The sequence below is a fragment of the Phytophthora cinnamomi genome (genome assembly GCF_018691715.1).
Source record: "Phytophthora cinnamomi strain GKB4 chromosome Unknown Contig23, whole genome shotgun sequence".
NCBI classification, from domain to species: Eukaryota; Oomycota; class Peronosporomycetes; order Peronosporales; family Peronosporaceae; genus Phytophthora; species Phytophthora cinnamomi.
In genome coordinates, this window is record NW_027150956.1 from 1,040,347 (window position 1) to 1,064,307 (window position 23,961).

A 23,961-nucleotide genomic window follows, 5' to 3' on the forward strand; every position below is an offset into this window, starting at 1 on the left:
CGGAACCTACGACACCGGAGCCTACGACGCCGGAGCCAACCACGCCAGAGCCAACCACGCCGGAGCCAACCACGCCGGAGCCTACGACACCTGAGCCTACGACGCCGGAGCCGACAACTCCTGAGCCAACAACACCTGAGCCTACGACTCCACAACCTACGACCCCGGAGCCTACGACGCCGGAGCCAACCACGCCGGAGCCAACCACGCCGGAGCCTACGACGCCGGAGCCTACAACGCCGGAGCCTACCACGCCGGAGCCTACAACGCCGGAGCCGACAACTCCTGAGCCTACGACCCCGGAGCCGACAACTCCTGAGCCTACGACTCCACAACCTACGACCCCGGAGCCTACGACGCCGGAACCTACAACCCCGGAGCCAACCACGCCGGAGCCTACGACGCCGGAGCCTACGACGCCGGAGCCGACAACTCCTGAGCCTACGACCCCGGAGCCAACCACGCCAGAGCCAACCACGCCGGAGCCAACCACGCCGGAGCCTACGACACCTGAGCCTACGACGCCGGAGCCGACAACTCCTGAGCCTACGACGCCAGAGCCGACAACTCCTGAGCCTACGACTCCACAACCTACGACCCCGGAACCTACGACGCCGGAACCTACGACCCCGGAGCCGACAACTCCTGAGCCAACAACTCCTGAGCCAACAACACCTGAGCCTACGACTCCACAACCTACGACCCCGGAGCCTACGACGCCGGAGCCAACCACGCCGGAGCCAACCACGCCGGAGCCAACCACGCCGGAGCCTACGACACCTGAGCCTACGACGCCGGAGCCGACAACTCCTGAGCCAACAACACCTGAGCCTACGACTCCACAACCTACGACCCCGGAGCCTACGACGCCGGAGCCAACCACGCCGGAGCCAACCACGCCGGAGCCTACGACGCCGGAACCTACAACCCCGGAGCCAACCACGCCGGAGCCTACGACGCCGGAGCCGACAACTCCTGAGCCTACGACCCCGGAGCCGACAACTCCTGAGCCTACGACTCCACAACCTACGACCCCGGAGCCTACGACGCCGGAACCTACAACCGGAGCCGGAGCCGGACCTACGCCGGAGCCTACGACGCCGGAGCCGACAACGCCTGAGCCGACAACTCCTGAGCCTACGACCCCGGAGCCAACCACGCCGGAGCCTACGACGCCGGAGCCTACGACGCCGGAGCCTACGACGCCGGAGCCAACCACGCCAGAGCCAACCACGCCGGAGCCAACCACGCCGGAGCCTACGACGCCGGAGCCTACGACGCCGGAGCCGACAACTCCTGAGCCAACAACACCTGAGCCTACGACTCGACCCCGGAGCCTACGACGCCGGAGCCAACCACGCCGGAGCCAACCACGCCGGAGCCTACGACGCCGGAGCCTACGACGCCGGAGCCAACCACGCCGGAGCCTACGACGCCGGAGCCGACAACTCCTGAGCCTACGACGCCAGAGCCGACAACTCCTGAGCCTACGACTCCACAACCTACGACCCCGGAACCTACGACGCCGGAACCTACGACCCCGGAGCCGACAACTCCTGAGCCAACAACTCCTGAGCCAACAACACCTGAGCCTACGACTCCACAACCTACGACCCCGGAGCCTACGACGCCAGAGCCAACCACGCCGGAGCCTACGACGCCGAAGCCTACGACCCCGGAGCCGACAACTCCTGAGCCTACGACGCCAGAGCCGACAACTCCTGAGCCTACGACTCCACAACCTACGACCCCGGAACCTACGACGCCGGAACCTACGACCCCGGAGCCGACAACTCCTGAGCCAACAACTCCTGAGCCAACAACACCTGAGCCTACGACTCCACAACCTACGACCCCGGAGCCTACGACGCCGGAGCCAACCACGCCGGAGCCAACCACGCCGGAGCCTACGACGCCGGAGCCGACAACTCCTGAGCCTACGACCCCGGAGCCAACCACGCCGGAGCCTACGACCCCGGAGCCGACAACTCCTGAGCCTACGACGCCAGAGCCGACAACTCCTGAGCCTACGACTCCACAACCTACGACCCCGGAGCCTACGACGCCGGAACCTACAACCCCGGAGCCAACCACGCCGGAGCCTACGACGCCGGAGCCGACAACTCCTGAGCCTACGACCCCGGAGCCAACCACGCCGGAGCCTACGACGCCGGAGCCGACAACTCCTGAGCCTACGACCCCGGAGCCAACCACGCCGGAGCCTACGACGCCAGAGCCAACCACGCCGGAGCCTACGACGCCGAAGCCTACGACCCCGGAGCCGACAACTCCTGAGCCTACGACGCCAGAGCCGACAACTCCTGAGCCTACGACTCCACAACCTACGACCCCGGAACCTACGACGCCGGAACCTACGACCCCGGAGCCGACAACTCCTGAGCCAACAACACCTGAGCCTACGACGCCGGAGCCAACCACGCCAGAACCTACGACCCCGGAGCCTACGACGCCGGAGCCTACGACGCCGGAGCCTACGACGCCGGAACCTACAACGCCGTGCCCTACGGAGGAGCCAACACCAGCGCCGATTACGAAGAAGCCGAAGCCACCGACACCTGCGCCCACTACAAAAAGACCCAAGCCGCCGACGCCTGCGCCTACTACGAAGAAGCCTACGCCAACCCCGACGACGAAGAGGCCGAAAACGCCGACGCCGACGCCAACTCCTACTACAAAGAAGCCGACCCCCACGACGAGGCCTCCGTACAGCCAAGACCAGCAAGGACAGTACGGACAAACTCAGCAGACTGTGCAAACTACCGCCGCGGGTACGAGTCAAGCTGGCGTTGAGACGACGTCCTCTAGCGCGGAGGACGACACCAAGTCGGTCTCGTTTGCGAGCTCTCAAACTAATGGGCAGTCTACTGGGACGGAGGGGGTGTTGATCGCAGTCATCGCCTGCATCGTGGCAGTCGTCGGAATCGCCGGGGTGGCGCTGTACGCGAGGAAGAGACACCGTAAGCACGAGAACCGCGCGCCCAGCCCCAGCAACGAGTTCGGCATGCACCCGATCGAGACACCTCCGTGGTACAAGATGGACTGAGCAAACACAACAAAGGCAGCCACGCTTTAAAGTGCCTTATCCTCGGATATATGAAGTAGCTGCAGAAGATAGCCGCACCGAATGCTAGGTAGCGAGCAGAATGACAACCTAACCGTATTGAATGTCAGTCTGCAGCCAAAGTGTTAATATACTACTGTACTACCTCGAAGTGTCCGAAGCACTCAACTTCGACAAATGGCAAGGGCTCACGGTGATCGAATGTTTCTTGGTCCTCTGCGCCATCCAATGCGTCCTAACCCACAAAAGACGTCATTTTATATCGCGGTGGCCCGAGTTAAGACGATGAAAGAACTCGTATCTAATGGAATGACTCACACTGGCTTTGCTACAATACTTCACGAGCAACAGAGAGACTGTGTAACTTAGAAGCAGAACCTACTTCATCATAAATTCCAGAGCTTCTACGTGCTTTAGCACGGCTGCGATAAATACTTCACCACGTTCAAGAAACACAGCATTTTACGGACCGACGTTGCAAGTTCCGTGACGGGCGTTGCAAGTTGGCGACCACCCGAGTTCAACGTATCCAAAGGCGAGCGAGTCTCTTCAAGACGAGCTCTGCGGTCGAGGAGGCGTCATCTTCGCTCGCGTCTCCTGCAGCCGCCAGGCCCCCCTCGTCGTCATGAAGCCCCGCGCGCTGCTGCTCTTGTCCCCGCTGTGTCTGCTGCTGCTGGCGGCCGCGCTCTGCTCCGCAGCGGAGCGGATCGTGGACAACGCGCACGCGACGCGCTGGGAGCGAGGCCCCCGCGCCGCCCCCGAGCTGCTGCTGACCCTACGCGTGGCCCTCACGCCACGCAAGACCGACGGCCAATTGGCGGAACTCGTGGCGGCCGTGGCGGACCCCGCGTCGCCGCTCTACGGCCAGCACGTGACCAGCTCCGAGCAGCTCCGGAAGCACTTTTCGCCGTCGGACGCCAGTCTCCGGAGCTTCCAGCAGGTCGTGCAGGACGCCAACGTGCTGCGGGCCGAGCCTGCAGACGCGGTGCAAGATCTGTGGCGCCTGCAGCTCGCGGTGGCCACGGCGGAGCGCCTGTTCGGCACCACGTTGTTCCACTACACGCACCGCCAACGCTCCGGGCTGTCGGTGGTGCGCCCCGAAGAGAGCTACAGCATCCCAGAGGAGCTGGAGGGCGTCGTGGCCTATGTGGACGGACTGGAGAGCTTCCCGACGGAGATGCAGGCCAGGTTCATGCAGGGCGGAGTCACGGACGACAAAGACCCGTTCGCTGTCAACCACCAGCCCTTCGCGAACGATTTCCTAGTCGGCTCGAGCGGAGCGACGCCGGCGGTGATTCGAGAGCAATACGACATCCCGGAGAAGCTTGCGATTAACGCGAGCGCTTATGGCGTTGCTGAGGAGAGCGCGCCGATGGACCAGGTGGACCGCAACAAGCTCGTGGTGGGCACGTTCCTGCACGAGTTCTACAACGAAATGGATCTGAAACAATTCCTACGCACGATCGACGGACAAAGCCAAGCTGTCAAGCTGCCGAAGACAAGCGGACCGTGCACTTCGCAGTACGGGCCAACGGGCGAGGCCTCGTTGGATGTCCAGGTGACGGCCAGTCTAACGGCGCATGAGACTGGTGACGCCTCAACCATAGAGATGCTGTGCTACACGCAACTTCGGGACCCAACGAGAGAATATGCAGCGGACAACCAGGAACCATTCTTTACTTTCATGCAGGACGTAAACGCGATGTACCCCCCACCCGCCGTCGTGTCCATCAGCTACACGGACGACGAATGCAGTGTGCCGATCGCGTATGCTGAAGCGGTGAATCGTGAACTCATGAAAGCAGCTCTTCGTGGGATCTCTATCCTGGTTTCTGCAGGCGACGCCGGCGTGCGAGGCAGCCACCTTGCTGACGGCTTCTGTCGCGTGCCAACGTGCTCGAAGTTTATGGCTATGTTCCCAGCTTCGTCACCGTACGTGACAGCGGTTGGAGCCACTACCATCGCCTCCGGTTCAGCTAGAGAAGCCAACGGTAAGTGGAAGGAGGCGGTGACGTCTACTGCTCAAGCTCGCGCCCTCATCACATCTGGCGGTGGCTTCAGTGACATCTACGACATGCCCACGTACCAACGCGAAGCGGTGACTCCTTACTTGAATTTTGCCAACTCGTCTGGGCTCTCACCATTCTTCCGAGAGACGGGAAGGGCGCTTCCTGACATTGCAGCCGTCGGGCACGCGTTTCCTGTGGTCGTCAATGGCGAGGTAGGCGCAACGGATGGCACGTCCGTGTCTGCTCCTGTGGTGGCCTCGATGATAGCGCTGCTCAACCGTGCGCTACCCAACCTGCCACCACTCGGTTTTCTAAATCCGCTGCTCTATCGGCTGTACGATGTGTGCCCACAAGTATTCGCCGACATCACACACGGCGACATCTCGTGCGGTTCCAGGGGAATGCAATGCTGCAGCAAAGGACACGTGGCCACTACCGGATGGGACGCAGCCTCAGGTCTCGGGACCCTGCGCTTCTCTACAATGCTGAATGATCTCCCCGACTGCTTGGCACGCATGAAAGCTTCAAACGATTTTGAGGGAGCCGAGCAAATGTCTTTAATGTTGCTGGACGAAGAAGCCGAAGAAGATTCGACCATCTACGCGAAGAGCTGGACAGCCGGTGAGCAGCGAGCGACTCGTTTCCTGGGCCTTATCGGTCTGGTTGGCGCCATCACTCTGATCGGTGTACTGGTGGGTCTGCGAGAAAGACTCTTTTTGGACTCCCGCGATCCCCAAAGAGCAGGCTCAAGGCGGTATGGCTCTTGTGCTGCACATGACTCAGCACGCGAATATTTGCTTTCTCATTAATCCGAAGCAAGAATAAAGGAGCAACATCGCTACTTGAAATTCCATTTTGATCCTTAGAAATTGGTTCGTGATCGCGTACTAATCACTATCCTCTTGTATCTCGATAGCTTCTTCGATCTCGTCGTCCTCGTCGACTTGCTTCGTTTTCATGTCCTTCGCGGCGCGATGAAGTCCGTGGGATCCCTTCGCCTCCGATGCGTCCTCAGCAACGAGATGAAGTTTCTGAAGCCACGTAGCGCATCGCTGCACGCATCGTTCGGTGGTTGTGGCATTGTGTTGCTGCAACCAAGGTGAAGCAAGGAGTTCCTTGACTGATGCACGCTCTGAAGGCTGGGACAAAATACACTGGTTAGTGAGCTGATGTCACTGGAAATGGAAGCTAAACTGCCTAACCTCCTTTTTCAGACACCGGCCAATAAATTCGTGAAACTCGGGTGTGAACGCCTCGCCATCGGCATCAACTTCAGGCAGGCGAGGTTCTGGACTCTCAACGATGCTTTGGACCACCTACAACACCATTCACAACCATTTCGCTCGAGTTAAATCTCTCGACGAGACGCTTACAAGTAACAGCACCACATAGCTCATACGTCGATATAGCTCCGCGCGTTTGCGTACGGGAAAGTTTGCGTCGCACATTCAATGAGCACTAGACCGAGACTCCAAACGTCCGACTTGTAGCTGAAGTCGAAAATCATGGCGTACAAAGCAAGAGTTGAGTTCGACGGCAATCAGACACGACTAATAAGGTTGTAAGACTTACTCGTAGGGCTCGTTTTGCACTCGTTCCGGGGCCATGTACTTGAAGGTGCCCACGAATGTCTGGGCCATGCTGGTCGAGGAGCACAGCTCCCGAGCAAGACCGAAATCTGTGAGCTTCACTGACCCATCTTGCTGAACGAGTATGTTCTGGGGTTTGACATCACGGTGAACGTGGCGAACACGCTTGAGGTGTGCAAGTCCCGTGAGCACTTGCATTGCAATGGCAGCAACAACTCGTTCTGGCACGACGTCCGCAGCTTTGGGCAGCTTCGCCAGCAATTGGTCCAAAGACCCCAACGCACAGAACTCGAGCACGATACTTAACGCGTGGTCCTGGAAGTACGCGCCATAGAACCCCACAAGGTTCTCACTTTCAATGCCGTACAACGTGCGGATTTCCGTGAGAATTTGGTCGCGCCTCGGTTTGTCAAACACGTTGGTCACCACTTTGACTGCGTACAGCGCGCCTGTTTCACAGTGCCGTGCTTTGAAAACTTGGCCGGAACTGCCCCTCCCAATCATGCTGCACGTCTCTAGCTGGCCCAGCGCTACGAGTTTCCGTGTCGAATGGGATGTCACGACATTCTCGCCAACCTCGTCTTCATCGTATTTGTGCCCGGGCTTGCCATCGGCAATTGTGACGCCGGAGCTGTTGATGCGGAGTCCTGCTTTCTGCAATGTCGTCTCGCCGATATCGCATGACGCCTCGAACTTGTCGTCCTCGTCATCCTCTCGGTGCTTGTAGTCAAGGTCTCGGTCAGACGCTACGACCGTCAGAGCTGGCCTTGATTTCATAGCGCCAGTTGTCCAAGTCTGAAGTTTTGCACAATGATCGAAGGGAGTCACTCCCCGTGTAGCTTTCAGATATGTCAAGATGGATGAACACCGAAGTCTAAGTATGTTTCGTTCTGGTCTGCAAAAATAAAGTACCGTACAAGCTAACTGACGAGTGGGGCGATCATTTAACTCCTGGGTGGAATTTCCACCAAGACTGAAGTGCGGTCGGTGCGGTCTTATCTCCTCCTCGTCATGCAGCTCTCGTAGGTCGGAATCATGTACTTCATGTTGACAAAGGCATCGGGCCCGCCGTGATTCTCAAGAATGTTCAGCGTTTCGAGGATGAGGTCGCCCACATTTTCTTGTCGTCGCTGAGCGTAGTCGATCGAGTCGCCGCAGTTCACTCTCTTGGTGATGAAGAGGTTAAAAATCGACAACAATTGTCGGTAGTACGGCACAAGCGCTTCGCCCGTGTACGGACAGCAGAGCACGAGTCTTTGTAACACCTTCATCTGCAGACACAGCACGGCTTGGTTGCGCGTCATGAGGTTCGCCTTTATCGGCGGTATCAATTGCGGCAGACATGGCAACACTCGACTTCCTCCTTTCTCGAGCATATCCAGCGTCCCATTGAGCGCCAAAAAGTGATACGGCTCCTCCAGTTCGCGCAGACCCTCCATGAACACCGGCAAGTAGTGCGCAAAGTCCAACAGCGAGAGATCTACTTGCCACTGCAGCTTTCGCACGGCTCCGGCAAAGTTCACACGCACTGGGAGATCGCCTCGATCATCTGTGAGCGACAAGATACAGCAATCCGAGTTAGTTTCGACTCTTTCTCGAACTTATAGGCATTGATTCGTACGTACAAAAGTAGCGAAAGCGCGTAGGCTCCACCTTTCGGGCCTTGAAGGCGCCGGCCGTGTGCGGCCGCACGATAGGAGGTACTAACACCTTGACAGCCGCTAATGATCCTGGACGAGTGCTCATCGTGAGCGCGGTCTGACTTGTAGACGGCGAGGTTTCGCCGGACTTGGCCGCCGTCGAAAGTTTTGCCATTTGCCGCACGTGGTGGACGGACTGAGGGTGAGCTCGTCGGGTGGGCTTAGCGGACTGGATAGCCCTCGCGTTGATTCTTGCAATGGGCATGGTGCTGCCTTCATTGCTCATGTGCAGCATCCTCAGCTCCGACACCAGCGTGGACGTCGACCCCGTCACCATGGTCACTGGCTGTCGCTCCGTGGGCTTTCTGCGTCTTCAACTAGATGGAAATGACGCCGGCGAGCATATCTTGGTGAAGGTAGACCACCATCTGCCTCGATGTCTTATCTGTGAGGGGGAGCATAGAGGAATAGGAAGTGCTGGACTGTAGATGCCAGCTACTAAAAATTGCTGTGCTTCAGTGGAAGACGCGGCGCCAAAAACTACATGTAGTCGACAGCACCACGAATAGCTCGGATTGATACACATGACATTGAAGTTGTTGGGATCAGAACGAGCACTCGCATACTCAAGTCTGAAAGCAAAGAGGCACCACATTGCTGTCGATATCGTCACAAAAATCGATACTGGCATGACCTACCCCAAGGACCCAACAAATCTTTTAGATCCTCAAACGCGAACCCCCTCCATAATGGCGTCCGTCTCGCAGTCTCTGGCCGATGTAACTATCCGCCCGTACTGCGCTGCCGATCACAAGGCGGTAGTGCAGTTATACGTCGATGGGATGATCTCTTACTCATTCGAGGGCGAGGACGAGGCCAGCAAGGCGCTATGGGCTCGGGTCCGCCAGGCGTCGGTGGACAGCGACCTTGCCGACATCGAGGGGGTCTACTTTGCCAGTGGAGGGCAGTTCTGGGTGGCGGTTGTGCGCACTGACGACGGAGAGGAAGAAGTCATTGGAATGGTAGGTATTCAGCGCCACCGCGACGATGTGGGGGAGCTGCGCCGCATGTCCGTCAAGGACGTCTTTCGACGCATGGGGCTGGGTCGGAAGCTGCTGCACCACCTGCAAGACTGGGCCAAAGCTCGCGGCTTCAAGCGCCTGGAGCTGTCGACGGGGCTGACGATGACGAGAGCCGTCCAGTTCTATAAGTCCCAAGGCTACACACTCACGCACACGAGCGTCTTCACGCCCGGCATGCCGCACCAGGAAGCCCACATGTCCAAGTCTATCTAATCTAGAACACTAGTTTGTGCCGGAACGTCCAGATACATGTATCTAAAATCTAGATCCGCCGCAATCATTGTGATTCCGTAATCATGCCGAAAATGGAATACTGTAATCAGTGATTCCGTAAGCATGGAATAGGAATATTACAGTACACAGTATGCTCTTCGAGAGGTACAGTTGCAGTGACGTCACTTCTCAACTCACGTCAATAATGGCGACCGTCCAGCAGCAACAGCCCGAGCTCCGCATCCGGCAGTATGCGCCGCAGGACCAGGAGGGCGTGAACGCCGTCTTCGTGGACGGCTGCGAGTTCTACCGGGACAGCTTTCCCCCGCACGTGCAGGACCACTGGCAGCACTTCATCCAGGAGGGGCTCGACGGGGACCTGTCCTGCATCCCGAGCGCGTACATCGCGCCCGGCGGCAACTTCTGGGTCGTCACCACACCGGACGCTGACGCTGGCGGTGAGAAGGTCGTGGGCATGGTGGGACTGCAGGCCCAGGACGATGGCGTGGGCGAGCTACGGCGCATGGCCGTCTCGAGCGCCTTCCGTCGCCACGGCCTCGGCCGCCGCCTCGTGGCGGAGCTGGAGGCCTGGGCTAAGGCCAGCGGCTTCTCCAAGGTCATCCTCCGCAACGGCGGCCCCAAGGAAGACGCGCGCGCCTTCTACCGGGCAATCGGCTACCGGGATGTCGGCACGAAGGTGGTGTCGGTAGAGCCGCACGTGGAAGTCTTCGAACTTGCCAAGCAGCTGTGACCTTCGACTCCTGCGGTCCGGTGTTGCAAGGACACGAGGGCGGGCAGAGGATGTGCAGCGCTCGAATCGACTCGCCCTTGCAGCACCGGCACGATCTCTTACAGTATAGCAAAATGCACGTGTCTCGCTTTCACCAGTCAGTCCCGATTTTACAGTCGTCTGCACAGGGCCTCTGCATTACAGACCACACAACGCCAAGTAGACCATGGCCCCAACAGCCTCCGCCGAGGTGGTGTCGCCGCCGGCGCCATTGCCAGCCCACGAAACCAAAATCGTCCTCCGCCAGTTCCGCAAGGAAGACCTGGACCAAGTGATTCAGCTCTTCAAGGACGGCATGCTTACCTACCCCAAGAACCAGCAGGATCCGCACCTCCACGAGTACATCGACAACAGCCTCAAGACGGATTTGAGCGACATCAAGGGCACGTACATCACGCCCGGCGGGAACTTCTGGATTGCCACTCCCCGCAACGAGCCATCGCTCGTGGTGGGCATGGTGGGCCTTGAGGCCAAACCCAACGCTGAAGGCGAGCTGCGGCGCATGTCGGTGAAGAGTACCCACCGACGCTACGGCATCGGGCGCCTGCTGATCTCAACGCTGGAGAAGTGGGCAGTGGAGCACCAATTTCGCAAGGTCTGGCTCACAACGGGCGGCGTCATGAATAAGGCGAGGGCCTTCTACACGTCCACGGGCTACACGGAGACCGAAGTCATCATCGTTCGGGAGGATCCGCCCTTCGAGGTCATCAAAATCGAGAAGATGCTGACCCCCGCAAGCTATGCCTGAGTGGTGCGTGGAGAAGCAGAATATAACCATATAATATTCACGCAAACCGTTATCCACAGTTGACAAGTTGCGTTTGTTCTGCACAAACTCGGCTCATCTAATCAAAGTCATCTAATCCTCATCTCATTGCGGCGCGATGTTTCGCGGAGACGCTGGTATATGTAGTATACTCATCAACACTTGGATGGTAACGTGCTGGCTGCGCTGGTGTGGACTCCTCTAGCGCATTCCGACTTTGCCTTTCGACTGCTCACGGCACGACTGGTAGACAGACCGCCCCGCTATGGCTCCGACCGTCTCCTCCATGATGGCGTCTCCCCCGACTGCAGCACCAATTCACGACTCGACCAAAATCCTCCTTCGCCAGTTCGAAAAGGAAGACCTGGACCAAGTGATTCAGCTGTTCAAAGAAGGCATGCTCTTCTACCCTGGCCAGCGGAACAACGGTCGCCTGCATCAGTTCATCGCTGAAAGCCTCGAGACAGACCTCAGCGACATCGAGAGCACCTATATCACACCCGGAGGCAATTTCTGGATCGCCACGCCTCGCAACGAACCTTCGCTCGTCGTGGGCATGGTGGGGTTGGAACTGAAGCCCAACTGCGAGGCCGAGCTTCGCCGCATGTCGGTGAAAAGCTCGCACCGGCGTTACGGCATCGGCCGACTGCTCCTCTCGACACTGGAGCAGTGGGCTGCGGAGCACCAGCTCCAGAAGATCTGGCTCACCACGGGGGCCGTGATGGATAAGGCGAGGAACTTCTACGTCTCCGAGGGCTACGTTGAGACCGACACGTACTTCATGAGCGTGGACCCTCCCTACGAAGTGGTGAGGATCGAGAAGGTATTGGCACCAACAGCGGACAAGAGCGCATTGTAAGGCGGTGACCCTTATCGTGCCGAGTACTTATCCTGTCACACGGGTTGTTGCCACTTGCAATGAAAAGACCCACTGTGCACCTGTCAACTTTAGTTATGCTAACAAGCTGAGACATCGAAGTCAGTCACGTGTGCAACACTTCTGCTTCATGGGATGTGCATTACAGTAATACACATGACGGGTGCATAATGAATGATGGCGCTTGGATCTGGGTCTGTAGATGATAGCGCAGTACGAGTACTGTACAAGTGCGGGATTACGAAAGCAACCATGCCGCTGGTGGAGCTGCGCGAGCTTCTGGACTAGTCTGCTCTGCTCTGCCAGCCCGCCACTTTAAAATTCGATCTCCCCCGCGCTCTCGAGCCATCGAAAACAGCCATGGGCGTCTCCGACGACGTCGTTGTGCGCCCGTTCCGGGCCGAAGACCTGCCCCAAGTGAGGGAGATTTTCAAGGCCGGCATGCAGTCGTACGCGGCGTTCCAAGCGATGCCCGAGCACACGGAGGAGTACCTCCGAGAGAGTTTAAGCAGCGACCTGAGCGATATCGAGGGCACCTACATCGTTCCCGGCGGCAACTTCTGGGTTGCAACCCCCAAGACGGCCCCTGCGCAAGTGGTGGGCATGGTCGGCCTCGAGCCCAAGGACAACAAGGAAGGCGAGTTGCGGCGCATGTCGGTAAAATACACTCACCGACGCCTCGGAGTCGGCGGGAAGCTCATCGCTGCTCTCGAGCAATGGGCCCAAGAGAACGGGTTCCGGAAGGTGTGGCTTACAACGGTCGGAGTCATGGACAAGGCTCGAGCTTTCTACCCGTCGATGGGGTACGTCCAGACCGCCATCACCGTGATGAGCGAGGACCCGCTCTTCGAGATCTACACGTTTGAGAAGCACCTTAGTGCATCCGCAACGGAAGACATCGCGATTCGCCCGTTCCGTGCAGAAGACATGGAACAGGTCGTCAGGGAGGGCATGCTGCATTACCCCGCGCACAAGACGAACGCTGAAGTGTTAGAGCAACAGATGACTGAAGCAGTGACGACGGGCGATTTGAGCTGCATCGAAGCAACATCCATCGCACCCGGAGGTAACTTTTCGGTGGCTATGGCTCGATCAGAGCCAACCGAAATCGTGGGGATGGTCGCTCTCGAAGCCCAGGCCAACACTGTTGGGGAGTTGCGTCGCATGTCTGTGAAGGAGAGTCGTCGACACCATGGGGTACTGGCGCCGTAATGGACAAGGCACGAGCGTTCTACTCGTCCATGGGCTACGCACAGACGAAGACAATTGTTGTCAACAAGGATCCCTATGTCGAAGGCATCGACTGTGAAAAGAAGTTGGCTGACGCAGGGTCTGTGTGATGTTTTGCTGGTCGGTGACATCACATCACCGCTTGCAGAAGTACATGTGAACGCTAGGCAAAAGTGTTTGGGAGCGCAAGCTTTGACGCGACATTGCATTCATGAAGCGACACCAGCTCCTGGTGTTCATAAACCAATATATAACTTACAACTACTATCTAATTCTTTACGCTGGCCATGTCAACCATGGCCTTGAGGTTGACAACCATGGCGTAGACAAAGAACACGACGAAGATAATCCAGATCGCGATGTTGGCGAGATTGCTGTATCCACCGTAGACGCGCATCTGTTGGGCGTCAAGCTTCTGACGAGGCAGCAACAGAACCGAGAAGAAGGCCATGGCGTGCACAATGTACGTGATGATCAGCAGCAACAGGAGGCGGCTCGTTCCGTCGCTGAGACTCACGGGGGCCAGGTCGGACATCCAGTCCGAGCTGAACGTGCGCAAGGCAATAGCGATCGTACTGCGGAATGACAGCAGCATGCCCTGGGTGGCACCTTCCGAGCCGTTCTCGGCGATCTCAGTGGCAGGGATCAGGGAGAAAATTGTGATGATACCGTCCGTGAAGCCCATGATGCAGCCGATGGTGTCGTAGAATGCCTGGGTACGCATCGAAGGATCGTAAAGCATGACGACCGCGCGGATGGTCTCGGGGATAACCATGACCGCGATACCCAGGCACACACAGCGCCGCCAAGACGAGTTGGACCAGAAGATCTTCCACAGAACCATGGAGGCCATGGTGGTCAGGTATTTGAGCGCGTTGGTCACGAGCGTGATGTTCGGGTTAAGACTTGCCAGCCGGACGAAGACCGAATTGGCCGAGCCAATGTAGAATCGGGTGGTGGCCAGCAGAACGCACAGGAACAACACGAGCTGCCACACGGCGCGCTGCTGGCACATACGGAAGAAGGCACCGACGCGGGCACTGACCGTGGAAGGCGCCGTGGTGATCATGGCGACGCTGCCCTCCTCCGCGACAATCTCGTTCATGAAGCCAGCCTCCGACTGCTCCACCGTGCGCTCGTGGCAGTTGCGTAGCACGAACGGCACCGGCAGGAGGCTCAGCAGCGCCAGCACGGCGTAGGCCCAGAACGGGTCCACGCGCAGCGCGTAGTTGCGCTTCTCGTCGTCGAAGCGGGTGAGCGCGGCGGTGAGCCACAGACCGATCCACTCGATGCCCGTGCGGAAGAGCAGGTAGTTGATCTGTAGCTTGCCGCGTGTGGTGAGCGGCTCGCGCTGGGACAGCTCGATGATGCGCGCGTCCGTGGCGATCTTGCTGAGCATAGTGCCGAAAGTGGCGCCCATGATGAGGATCATGTAGTAGATGATGTAGTTGCTGAGCTCGTTCTCGGTCGAGTGGTTGACGTCCACGGTGGCGGAGAGGATCATCAGGCCCATGCACATCAAGAAGCTCATGAGCGTGCCGGTGATCATGTAGGACTTGCGGCGGTACCCGCCGATGGGCAGCACGTCCGAGAGCAGACCCAGGAAGAAGCTGAGCGTGGTCGGGATGCTCAGCAGACACTCGATCACGACGGAGCTCTCGGAGCGCTGCAGCAGCAGCGAGTGCATGAGCGTCGGGCGCATGCAGTACCTGAGCGCGGCGTAGATGAGGCTGCTCTGCGCCGTGGCGAACAGCAGGCCGCAGTACGAGGACGAGAAGAGACTCACGCCGCCGCCCTCGCGCAGCGCGCCGAACTGCTGGTAGTTGAAGAACTTGTTGCCGGCCACGAAGCGGTTGTTGCCGCCCAGCATGGCGGACGGCTCGAAGCTGTCGAAGCTGCTGCGGCCGTCGGGCCCGTACGTCATTGTCATGGAGTGGCCGTGGTCCATGCCGCCGTCCTGCATCGAATTGCTGTAAATCGAACTGGCGCTGTAGAACGCGCCCTCCTTGTGGTTGGTCGGCACCCCCATTTGCTGCTGGGAAATCAGCGCGCGAAAACCTGTCGTCTGCCCGGGGAATTCCAGAGTGAGACCGAACCGATCGAGCGAGTCCGCAACGGCGCAAGCAAAGTATGGTGGCAGGGGGAAAAGAGGAGGCCGCGCAGGCTCGGCCGCTGATGGAAGTGATCGAAACTGCTGAAAGAGATCCGACTCTATGGAGTCTCTGTTGTGCCAGAGTGGGACCAAAGTGTTGACTCGGCGCTTTTATGGTCCAATTTAGTCATCTGGACTGGGTAATTACGGATATCGAACTGGGCGGTTATCACTTTGTTTTTGTATGCGGGCGCCGGTGGGAACGCAGGCAAAGCCCGCTCGGCTCCCGCTTGCAACGCACGCAGGTCTCCCGGATCGCAGCCGGTTGCAAGAGCCACACCACTATTGTCGTGTTGCCTCGGCGAGCCTGCAGCTCACGTCCGCTCGAAGAGGCAAAATGCAAAGTTTGACATGTAAACGCTATAATTCGTCGCAGCGGGCCCATTTTCCGGATAACCAATCGGCTTCGTTTGAAAGTCTAGTGGCGATCTTCTTGCGGCACCGCCACGCTTTTTGGTCAGTCTCCGTTCAGAAATCAGCTTGGCTCAGACGAGAGCGCTAGTGGTGCGGCCCGCCCACCTCAGCCGCCAAACCAGAATCGTTAGAGCTGCCGCTGGCCTCAATGTAGTGTGATTCAAGTCGAGTTAAGCGCTGATGCTCGCCGCGAGAAGTGCAACGTCAAGTGAAGAACGTCGACCAGATGCGGTCAACGTGGCGTGGCGTTTGTCAGGCAGGGCTGGCCACCTTTACCGACGCGCGGACGTGCTTGTTCTAATGTAAGCGGCAAACAGGGTGAAGCATACGACGCGGTGATACTGGTGCCAGCCGCGCCAGTTAAAAAATAGTAAAATATCAACAAAAAATGCCGGATAAAACCAACATCGGCTGTTGGTCGTTTTTGCATGCCTTTTCCACCATCTTGATGTCAAGACCTGCGTTCCGTCTCCCCACATGACCATCATGTTCAGCGGGTTGGGTCTCCGCCCCACAGCAGCGCCAAGATCGGTGAACACACACCAGCGCGCCTGCAAGCACCTTCCATTCCGGCTCGCGCTGCGGTCGTTGCTGGCAGCATCAACTTGCTGGGGATGAGTGCGGTTCGCCCGTTGAACCAACAATGTCGGCTTTACGACAACTCTGCGCTGCTGCCAGACAGTGGGGCTATCATCAACGAAACGAACTCGTCGTGCTTGGCAGCGTTATTCGGATCCCTTGCACGAGGTGCAGCTCGCGCCAGCGTGGCCCCGAAAGGAAAGGAAATGCATTCGGTGACAGGCGTCATTCGGTTACGACCACGCAAAACCGCGCATAGGTACATTTGTGTATTGAGCAACGCTGCCGCGCTGACATGTTGTCCTGCCGCCCTATGCCTGCTGCTGACACTTGATCGATCTCCAACAACATAGGCGACAATGAGCACTTGAGTTCAACGCGCAGGTCTAGCGACATTGCGCTATAATACCAACGGGATGCATGTCTCCGCCAGCAGTGCGACCGCTGCTCTCTGCTCGACAAGCGAACACCAGCGGGGCCGCTGCAAATTGCAGCCTGCAATTCCATGCAAACACTTGCCACCCAGCAGCAATGCCATCCGGTGACGACCAGCCGGCGACTACGAGCCATGGGGATGATCCGTTTCCAACGCTGCATACATATCGATGCATCGCAGTGCTTGACTCGTTTTGATGTGCGCGCAGCCGTTATTTGGCACCTGCACCTGCACCCCCACCCCACGCAGGAGCTCGGCGTGGTCATATGTCGCCCTCGTGAGGTGCTCACCCGCTGCGCACTAAGTCGTGATTAGGTTTCACCTGGTCAGGTGCACTGGTATTACATGTAAGCGCCTGAAGGCCTGAGGTCAGCCCAGATTCTCCTGGCCTCGGTCGCCTGGCCGATTCTGCTTCGTAGGTGCTTCAAGCAAGCGCCAACTGCGAGCATGTTCAGCTTCTCCAGGGCCACGCAGCCGTTAGCTAAAGTCTGCATTGTGTAACTTACCTCGTTGCGCTTCAAGCACTTCAACTTGCCTGCTATTTTACCTGGTCGGCCCGCACACTTGAAGTTTGTATGTCTTACAATATGTCATACAAACTCGAGTCATTTCGTGCTCTGAAGAACGCTAACCCAGCGTCCAAGTCTGCCGTCGACGCCGCTCCCCACGCCAGCTCCAGCCCCCGCAGCCTGCGCGCACCCACCCACCCATACCTCCTCCTCTCTAGACAGCCCCGTTGAGCCGCCATGACGTCGATCTTCAGCGCGGGCCAGTCCATCTCCAGCATCGGCAAGTCTATGACGGCCATCGCGCGCGTCGAGGAGCACCTGGCCACCTTCATGAAGAAGGTGGGGGAGTCTACAGCCGACCGGCACCACCACTCTTGCAACTACTATGAGGGTAGAACGCTCTAACTCAGCGTGCTGCGACAGGTGATTTACTTCGAGAAATTCTTCCAGCGCATGGGAGCGAATCTACCAACATGTGCGTCAGCTCGAGTTGCCTTCCGAGTGCATTGTAGCTGTAGTATTGAAGCAGTGCTCCTCGTACTGGGTGTGCAGGCGTGATGGACACGGCGGACCTGCTCTTCCAGCGCTGCTACGAGTATCGAGACGAGATTCGCGACGAGCTAGAGTGCGTCTACCTACGACAAAACTCTCCACAAGAGAAGTGGACTAAAGATATTATGTGCATTGCTGGTGGTGCAGATCGAGCGTCGCGTACGTGGCGGACGCTGGTCGCTGGGTGGTCGGCATGGGAGACTGGAACAGCAAGATGGAGAAGCGTCTGGCCCAGATCAGCGAGCTGGTGATGCTGGCCAACACGCTGCTGACCGAGTACGCGGTGACCGGCGAAGTGGGTGCTGAAGGCTGCCGCGATGAGCTAGACGCGTACCTGCAGATCTTGTCGGCTACAGTCACGCTGAAGAACGCACCCGTGAATGGTAAGGGCGGCACAAGTACTACAGATGGCCGACCTCCTGTTGTTCGGGCTCAGCCGACCACGGCGGCAGAATTCAGCTCGGAGATGTCAGCACTTGGCACGGAGATTACTGGGGCGTTCACGGAGATGTTCGGCAACAAGGACTTGAGCAGGTCGGCGTCGTCTGGAACTATTGGGCAGACGTCAAATCCACAAAGCGCCATTCGTGCCAGCAATGACAATGATGCTATGAATCCATTTACGGCTTCCTATCGACGACCGGTAGATCCGTACGCGAGAGCAGCGAGCAGCGCTGGTGCTTCCGTCAGCAGCAGCGTGCAAAGCTTGCCCGATCCATCAGCTGGAGGCGCAATGGGTCCAGATTATCCGCTCTCGGACGGAGACACCCCGGAAGGTCCACTGAGTCCCGTGAGCTTGGGTGAATATGAGTGCTTGGAGATGGATTCGATTCCCAAATACGCTGCGTTCAAATCTTCTGCTCAACTCGCGGCGCGACGTCAGTATACACCTGGCAGTATGGCCAACAGCATGACAAGTGACGGTGGCCGAAGCGCGTACAGCGAGTCTAGTGCCGAGTACCATGAACTCTTCCCGTTACCGCCATCTTCTGCCCAGGCAGTTTCCAAAAGCTTGAGCTCGCTGGACACGGCTCCAAATCACAAGAAACCAGCGGCAAAGCCGATCATGGACATGAACTACTCGTACGATTTCCAGTGCGAGGTGGCACACAACCCGTTCCTATCCCCGAACACCCCCGGGCCGATGGCAGCACCTCCAGGAGTAGCTTCCATTGGCCATGTATCGTTGTCGCCGGATCAGCAGCTAAACCCATCGGTTGGTAATCGCTCAGAAATCACTGCGCTACCGACGGCGCCAGCCGCTACAGCCACAACATCCATGAGCGCCACGCCGGATCACCCACATACGCTCGGCCCTGTTGCAATTCCAAGCGAGCCTGTTCTTGGGACCGTAGCGCCGACACCTACGCTGCACCCTGCTATTGACTACACCCATGCACAAGCTCATGCAGCACCCATCAGCGGGCACGTTGCTGCCGTATCTAATTGGAGTGCAAATGCAAACAGCACGCGGGTCCAAACCATCTCCGAAGAAGACGAGACTGAAGTGCTGGTGGCAGCGCTGAAAGCCTCTGCAACAGAGCAGGAGCACCACCACGACAGTGACCATGATTTTGATCTTTTTGGAGTAGGGAAGCCGTAAGTCGGCAACATAGGTAGCTCGGTAACCTATTGCGTAACGCACCCTCACCTTTTTCTTACTTCTGCTTCAAAGCGGTTAGTGCTGATCGTCCTTGTGGCGCTTGTAGTGCTCCGACGAGTCTGGGAGCGGAGGAGCGACTTCAATGTTCAGGCGTTGACGCAGCTCTTCGATCGGCGTCTCGAACTCCTCCTCGTACATGACGCAATGCAGTGAGTGCGCCTTCTTAGACGCGCGGGTGGCCCACGGCACGTACACCTTCATGAGCAGACATCGTTCCTCACTGGATAGCCGCAGCGGGCCCACAAAGGCGCTGAGCGCACTGACAGGCAGCTGGGAGTGCGCCATCTCGACGTACTTGAGCGCGATCTCGCCCAGCACCGTCGGAGGCACGCCGAACAGCGTGTGCCAGAAGTCGTGCGACTCGCGGTGGCGCTGCATGACGTAGGCCAGCTCCGGGTCGTCCACGAAGCGCACGAGCGAGCGGCCGTCTGCGTCGAAGCCGTGCGAGTCCATGAACGTGGCGTAGTGGTGGCCGAAGGACTCGGCGGGTAGCGCGCGCAGGTACTCCATGTCGATCTTGTCGTTGCGGATCACGGGCTTCTCGGCCAGGATGCGCGCGCCCACGGGGTTGGCGCACATGCGCGCGTGGATGCGGCGCAGCGCGTCACGGCCTGTCACCTCTCCCAGCGCGGCCAGCATGTCGCCGCGCTCGGGGTTCGCGAACACGGTGAGCGCTGACGTGACGGACAGCACCAGCTTCTGCAGCGGCGTCGTAGGCATATGCGAGTCATACTGGACGCGGCGCTGCGGCTCGCCTGCCACGGGGCCCAGCACTTGGCCCGCGGAGGAGGCGGAGCGTGCGGCCATTGGTCCGATGGGAGTGGTGCGTACGAGCACGCGCGAGGCGGCGCGCGCCGCGGCGGACGCCAAGCGAGAGCGCAGCATCGGAGCCATCGGGCGAGGAGCTCAGGAATGGCTCTATTAGGGTCAGGGTGCGCGTGCCCATGTGGCGTGTACCACTGTGTGGCACACACATCGTTTCTTTCTCTTTTCAGCCAATGGATGAACTATTTCTCTTGTATTGGTTGAAATCAAGCTGAAAGGGAGATGGATACACTACGATCTTGCGCGCTCCCGCTTAGGTGCGAGCGTGGTCGTCCGCCGCCGCAAAAGAAGGCAGCAGTCCGAAGCGAGCAAGGGGCGGCAGGAGGCACCGCACCGCACAGCGCGAGCGGACGAGCGAGAAGCGGCGATGGCGGACAGCAGACGCGTGTTCGTGCAGCTGGCGGGTGCGCGCGGGTCGCGCGTGGAGGTGGGCGCGCCCGTCATGGCGTTCGTGATGCCCACGGACTCGTGGCTCTCAGTCGTCAACGAATTTCTCATGGTCGGTAGCTACACCTCGCGCGCTTCTTATTTGCTGCTTTGGGAGGCGTCCTATACCCCCAGCCAATCGCCAGACGCCCAATTATAGCTACAGTCGAAGCTGACGTAATCTACTCGTCTGTGTGACGACGCAGAGCTGCAATGACGACGACATGGAGGTGGAGCAGCGCCCGCCGGGGCTGCTGGAGGCCTGCGTCGTGCTGCACGCGGCCACGCTGGAGCAGGTCTCGGACCCGGCCAGCTGCGAGGACGGCAAGCAGTACGTGCTGTGCATGAGCGCGGACGACGCCGTGCGCCTGCAGAGGCAAAAGTTCGGGGACAGCAGCGCCAGTAGCGTCACCGGGTCTAGTGACGTCGACACGCTGGCGCGCGACAGCATCGCGCTCACAGACCAGCTCGAGTCGCTGGAGGAACTGGACTACTACTTCGACGACGCCGGCACGCTGCGCCACTGCCGCACGAACCAGGCCGTGTATGAGCTCATGAGCGACGAGCGGCGTGCAGGCGAGCTGGATGACATTGTGAAAGCCGCCATCTTCCACATCCAGATGGAGATGCTGGCCGAGCTGGCCTTCAAGCAAGCTCGAGTTCCGCTGGACCCGCGCCTGGACGAGCCTAAGGATGCTCGCTCCAGTGTGTTTCTGACGTCGGACTGGCGCAGTAACGCCAACTTGCTAGTGGTAGTAAACGGCGGGCGTGGAGCGCAGCCTGGAATCTGGAGTCGAGACCTGCTGATTCAGGAAGGCTTGGAGCTGGGCTCCATGCTGCCGGTGATGCGACGCGCTGCTACCACCAACTTCGCTGTGGCCGTGCTGAACCCCTCCACGAACAATGTGACCATCGGGAACGACACATTCCCCATCCGCGGGAACTCGTCACCGGACGAGCACATGCTCTACGTCTGGGATAACATCATCTCGCGTGCACAGGCTCGCAACGTGTATTTCTTGGCGTACTCTTTCGGTGCCAAGTCGGTGCTGACGCTCATTCAAAAACGTGAGGAACAAGTTGTCAAGCGTGTCAATGCGCTCGTGTTTGCAGAGGGCGCGTACCGCATGGACCCGTCAACTACTCCTCCGAGTGTGGCTCAGTTTTTGAAGCAGCGGGCGATCAATTTCAAGGGCGACGCTCAAATTTCTGCAGGCGGACATATCCCTGCAGAAGAGGAAAAACTATCATGCAGTTGCTTATCTGTCGGAGACCTCACAGCATCGGCGGATGGCAAGATGCCACCGGCGGCTCCTACATCTGCGCTATCGAAGCGTAGCAGTAGCAACAAGGCGCGCACCATCAGTCTATCGCTAGAAACGACATTCACGTACTTCTTAGCCGCGCGTGACCGTGGCTGCGGTGCGGCGCAGTTTATTTCGGAGTCAGAAGCCAAGACACGAACATGGCTTGGAAACGTCATCCGCCATCGTTTGGACTCGCTAAAGCCTCGAAAACAGAGTCGTCGCCTCAGCACAGCAATGGGCGCGAACGCGAGCGAGTCCCCGCACCACAGGAAAACTGCTCGTCGATCGTCATTGGACACGGACGCGAGTTCTTCATCGGCAATGCGCGCATCGATTGCTAGCAGTCGCAGTAGCAACTCGAGCCACCACTCCCACGGAGTGTCCGTAAGCGACTTTGACTTGATTAAGGTGATCGGCAAAGGATCCATCGGCAAGGTTTTCCTCGTGCGCAAGAAGGACACGCATGTTGTGTTTGCCATGAAGGTGCTTCGCAAGAAGAACGTGGTTCGCCACGGCTTGGAAGAGCACATCAAGACGGAGCGGCTCATTCTCGAAGAGATTGACCACCCCTTCATTGCGCGGCTTCGTTACTCGTTCCAGACCAAGGACAAGCTGTATCTCGTGACTGACTATTGCTCTGGTGGAGAACTGTTCCATCATATGTCGGATGATGGCTTCTCGTACGATTTATCTCGATTCTACGCAGCTGAGCTGGTGCTAGGACTCGAGCATCTTCACCGACTGAAGGTGGCGTATCGTGATCTCAAGCCGGAGAACATTCTTGTCGAGGCCTCTGGTCACCTGCGAATTACAGATTTTGGACTGTCGAAGCTCAATGTGGTTTCGGACAAGGGTGCGCAGACGCTCGTGGGTAGCCCCGAGTATCTGGCCCCCGAGGTGTACAATATGCAGAAATACGGCTACGCCGTGGACTGGTGGTCGCTCGGCGTGTTCCTCTACGAGATGCTCACCGGTACGCATCCATTTTTCGACGACAACCGCGAGATTATGGTGAAGAAGATCATGACTCCCGGGTCAGTGAGCACGATGATGCCCCCCGAGATGCCTCCCGAGGCCGCGTCGTTAATCTGCGGGCTTCTCACGTTCAATCCGACGGAGCGGCTCGGCTCGCGTGGCGCGCAGGAGCTACGTGACCATCCGTTCTTTGCCGGTATCTCCTGGGACGCGCTGATGCGGCGCGAGGTGACGCCGCCGTGGCGCCCGGTGGTGCAGGACGAGCTGGACGTGGGCAACTTCGACGCTGAGTTTACGTCCGAGCCCGTTGTGGACAGCGTGTGCACGCACCAGTCCATGGCGCTGAGCTCCACGTTCACCGACTTTACATTCAACCCGAGCATCTCGGACTCCATGCGTAAGCGATAAAAAGCTTAGAAGTAAGATGATGAGCTCACAGCGGCGAGCTGGCCTGCGCGTTTTTCTTGCATTCTAGACACCCTCTCGAAATGCACTCAGCTCCCCCAGCCTAAACGCTTGCAAGACAATGAGTGGATAGTTGTGTACGTGCGTGTAGTGGAACATCAATCGCAGTTTCGATCTTTGTGGACGCTTCCAGCGTAAGGGTGACAAACGCGCAGCAGCAACTCTCGCACACCACTCAGTCATCGGCAACGGGCCGAGTCCAACGCGCATGAGCGCAGCGCTCGTGGCTGCCCTTAGTGCCGGTGACCGGCCCCGTTGGTCATCTCCGCCGCTGGCCACCAACCAAAGCGATCGGAACACCAAAGCACGCGTGTAACGGCCTTGGCGACGTTGAAGTGGACTGACCAATCGCAGTGCCCGAATCAGGGAACTTCAAGCCC

The 23,961-nt window shown here is 58.6% G+C and overlaps 12 protein-coding genes across 12 annotated transcripts; 8 read left to right on the forward strand and 4 right to left on the reverse strand.

Moving 5' to 3' along the window:
• Positions 1–3,707: 3,707 nt before the first annotated feature.
• IUM83_05122 (Tripeptidyl-peptidase 1) lies at positions 3,708–5,916 on the forward strand (the record flags this gene model as incomplete). The annotated part of the gene is made up of 2 exons (XM_067929240.1): positions 3,708–5,783; positions 5,875–5,916. The coding sequence occupies 2 exons, from the start codon at positions 3,708–3,710 to the stop codon at positions 5,914–5,916; spliced, it is 2,118 nt and encodes a 705-aa protein (XP_067794697.1).
• A 62-nt stretch (positions 5,917–5,978) lies between these two features.
• Positions 5,979–7,457, reverse strand: IUM83_05123 (STE/STE7 protein kinase; the record flags this gene model as incomplete). The annotated part of the gene is made up of 4 exons (XM_067929241.1): positions 5,979–6,230; positions 6,294–6,407; positions 6,491–6,581; positions 6,664–7,457. The coding sequence occupies 4 exons, from the start codon at positions 7,455–7,457 to the stop codon at positions 5,979–5,981; spliced, it is 1,251 nt and encodes a 416-aa protein (XP_067794756.1).
• A 218-nt stretch (positions 7,458–7,675) lies between these two features.
• Positions 7,676–8,657, reverse strand: IUM83_05124 (uncharacterized protein; the record flags this gene model as incomplete). Its single annotated transcript, XM_067929242.1, has 2 exons — positions 7,676–8,229; positions 8,306–8,657. The coding sequence occupies 2 exons, from the start codon at positions 8,655–8,657 to the stop codon at positions 7,676–7,678; spliced, it is 906 nt and encodes a 301-aa protein (XP_067794700.1).
• A 412-nt stretch (positions 8,658–9,069) lies between these two features.
• IUM83_05125 (putative acetyltransferase (GNAT) family) lies at positions 9,070–9,615 on the forward strand (the record flags this gene model as incomplete). Its single annotated transcript, XM_067929243.1, has 1 exon — positions 9,070–9,615. The coding sequence occupies one exon, from the start codon at positions 9,070–9,072 to the stop codon at positions 9,613–9,615; it is 546 nt and encodes a 181-aa protein (XP_067794584.1).
• A 205-nt stretch (positions 9,616–9,820) lies between these two features.
• Positions 9,821–10,366, forward strand: IUM83_05126 (N-acetyltransferase CML2; the record flags this gene model as incomplete). The annotated part of the gene is made up of 1 exon (XM_067929244.1): positions 9,821–10,366. The coding sequence occupies one exon, from the start codon at positions 9,821–9,823 to the stop codon at positions 10,364–10,366; it is 546 nt and encodes a 181-aa protein (XP_067794699.1).
• A 205-nt stretch (positions 10,367–10,571) lies between these two features.
• IUM83_05127 (N-acetyltransferase-like protein) lies at positions 10,572–11,153 on the forward strand (the record flags this gene model as incomplete). Its single annotated transcript, XM_067929245.1, has 1 exon — positions 10,572–11,153. The coding sequence occupies one exon, from the start codon at positions 10,572–10,574 to the stop codon at positions 11,151–11,153; it is 582 nt and encodes a 193-aa protein (XP_067794583.1).
• Positions 11,154–11,436: 283 nt separating this feature from the next.
• Positions 11,437–12,030, forward strand: IUM83_05128 (N-acetyltransferase-like protein; the record flags this gene model as incomplete). Its single annotated transcript, XM_067929246.1, has 1 exon — positions 11,437–12,030. The coding sequence occupies one exon, from the start codon at positions 11,437–11,439 to the stop codon at positions 12,028–12,030; it is 594 nt and encodes a 197-aa protein (XP_067794701.1).
• A 378-nt stretch (positions 12,031–12,408) lies between these two features.
• Positions 12,409–13,260, forward strand: IUM83_05129 (N-acetyltransferase-like protein; the record flags this gene model as incomplete). Its single annotated transcript, XM_067929247.1, has 1 exon — positions 12,409–13,260. The coding sequence occupies one exon, from the start codon at positions 12,409–12,411 to the stop codon at positions 13,258–13,260; it is 852 nt and encodes a 283-aa protein (XP_067794702.1).
• Positions 13,261–13,546: 286 nt separating this feature from the next.
• Positions 13,547–15,307, reverse strand: IUM83_05130 (putative transmembrane protein; the record flags this gene model as incomplete). The annotated part of the gene is made up of 1 exon (XM_067929248.1): positions 13,547–15,307. One exon carries the CDS (start codon positions 15,305–15,307, stop codon positions 13,547–13,549), a length of 1,761 nt encoding a protein of 586 aa, XP_067794890.1.
• Positions 15,308–17,605: 2,298 nt separating this feature from the next.
• On the forward strand, positions 17,606–19,523 carry IUM83_05131 (uncharacterized protein; the record flags this gene model as incomplete). The annotated part of the gene is made up of 4 exons (XM_067929249.1): positions 17,606–17,707; positions 17,792–17,843; positions 17,921–17,993; positions 18,068–19,523. 4 exons carry the CDS (start codon positions 17,606–17,608, stop codon positions 19,521–19,523), a joined length of 1,683 nt encoding a protein of 560 aa, XP_067794889.1.
• Positions 19,524–19,598: 75 nt separating this feature from the next.
• Positions 19,599–20,477, reverse strand: IUM83_05132 (Ubiquinone biosynthesis protein coq4; the record flags this gene model as incomplete). Its single annotated transcript, XM_067929250.1, has 1 exon — positions 19,599–20,477. One exon carries the CDS (start codon positions 20,475–20,477, stop codon positions 19,599–19,601), a length of 879 nt encoding a protein of 292 aa, XP_067794892.1.
• A 298-nt stretch (positions 20,478–20,775) lies between these two features.
• IUM83_05133 (AGC protein Kinase) lies at positions 20,776–23,524 on the forward strand (the record flags this gene model as incomplete). The annotated part of the gene is made up of 2 exons (XM_067929251.1): positions 20,776–20,907; positions 21,041–23,524. The coding sequence occupies 2 exons, from the start codon at positions 20,776–20,778 to the stop codon at positions 23,522–23,524; spliced, it is 2,616 nt and encodes an 871-aa protein (XP_067794891.1).
• Between the last annotated feature and the right edge of the window lie 437 nt (positions 23,525–23,961).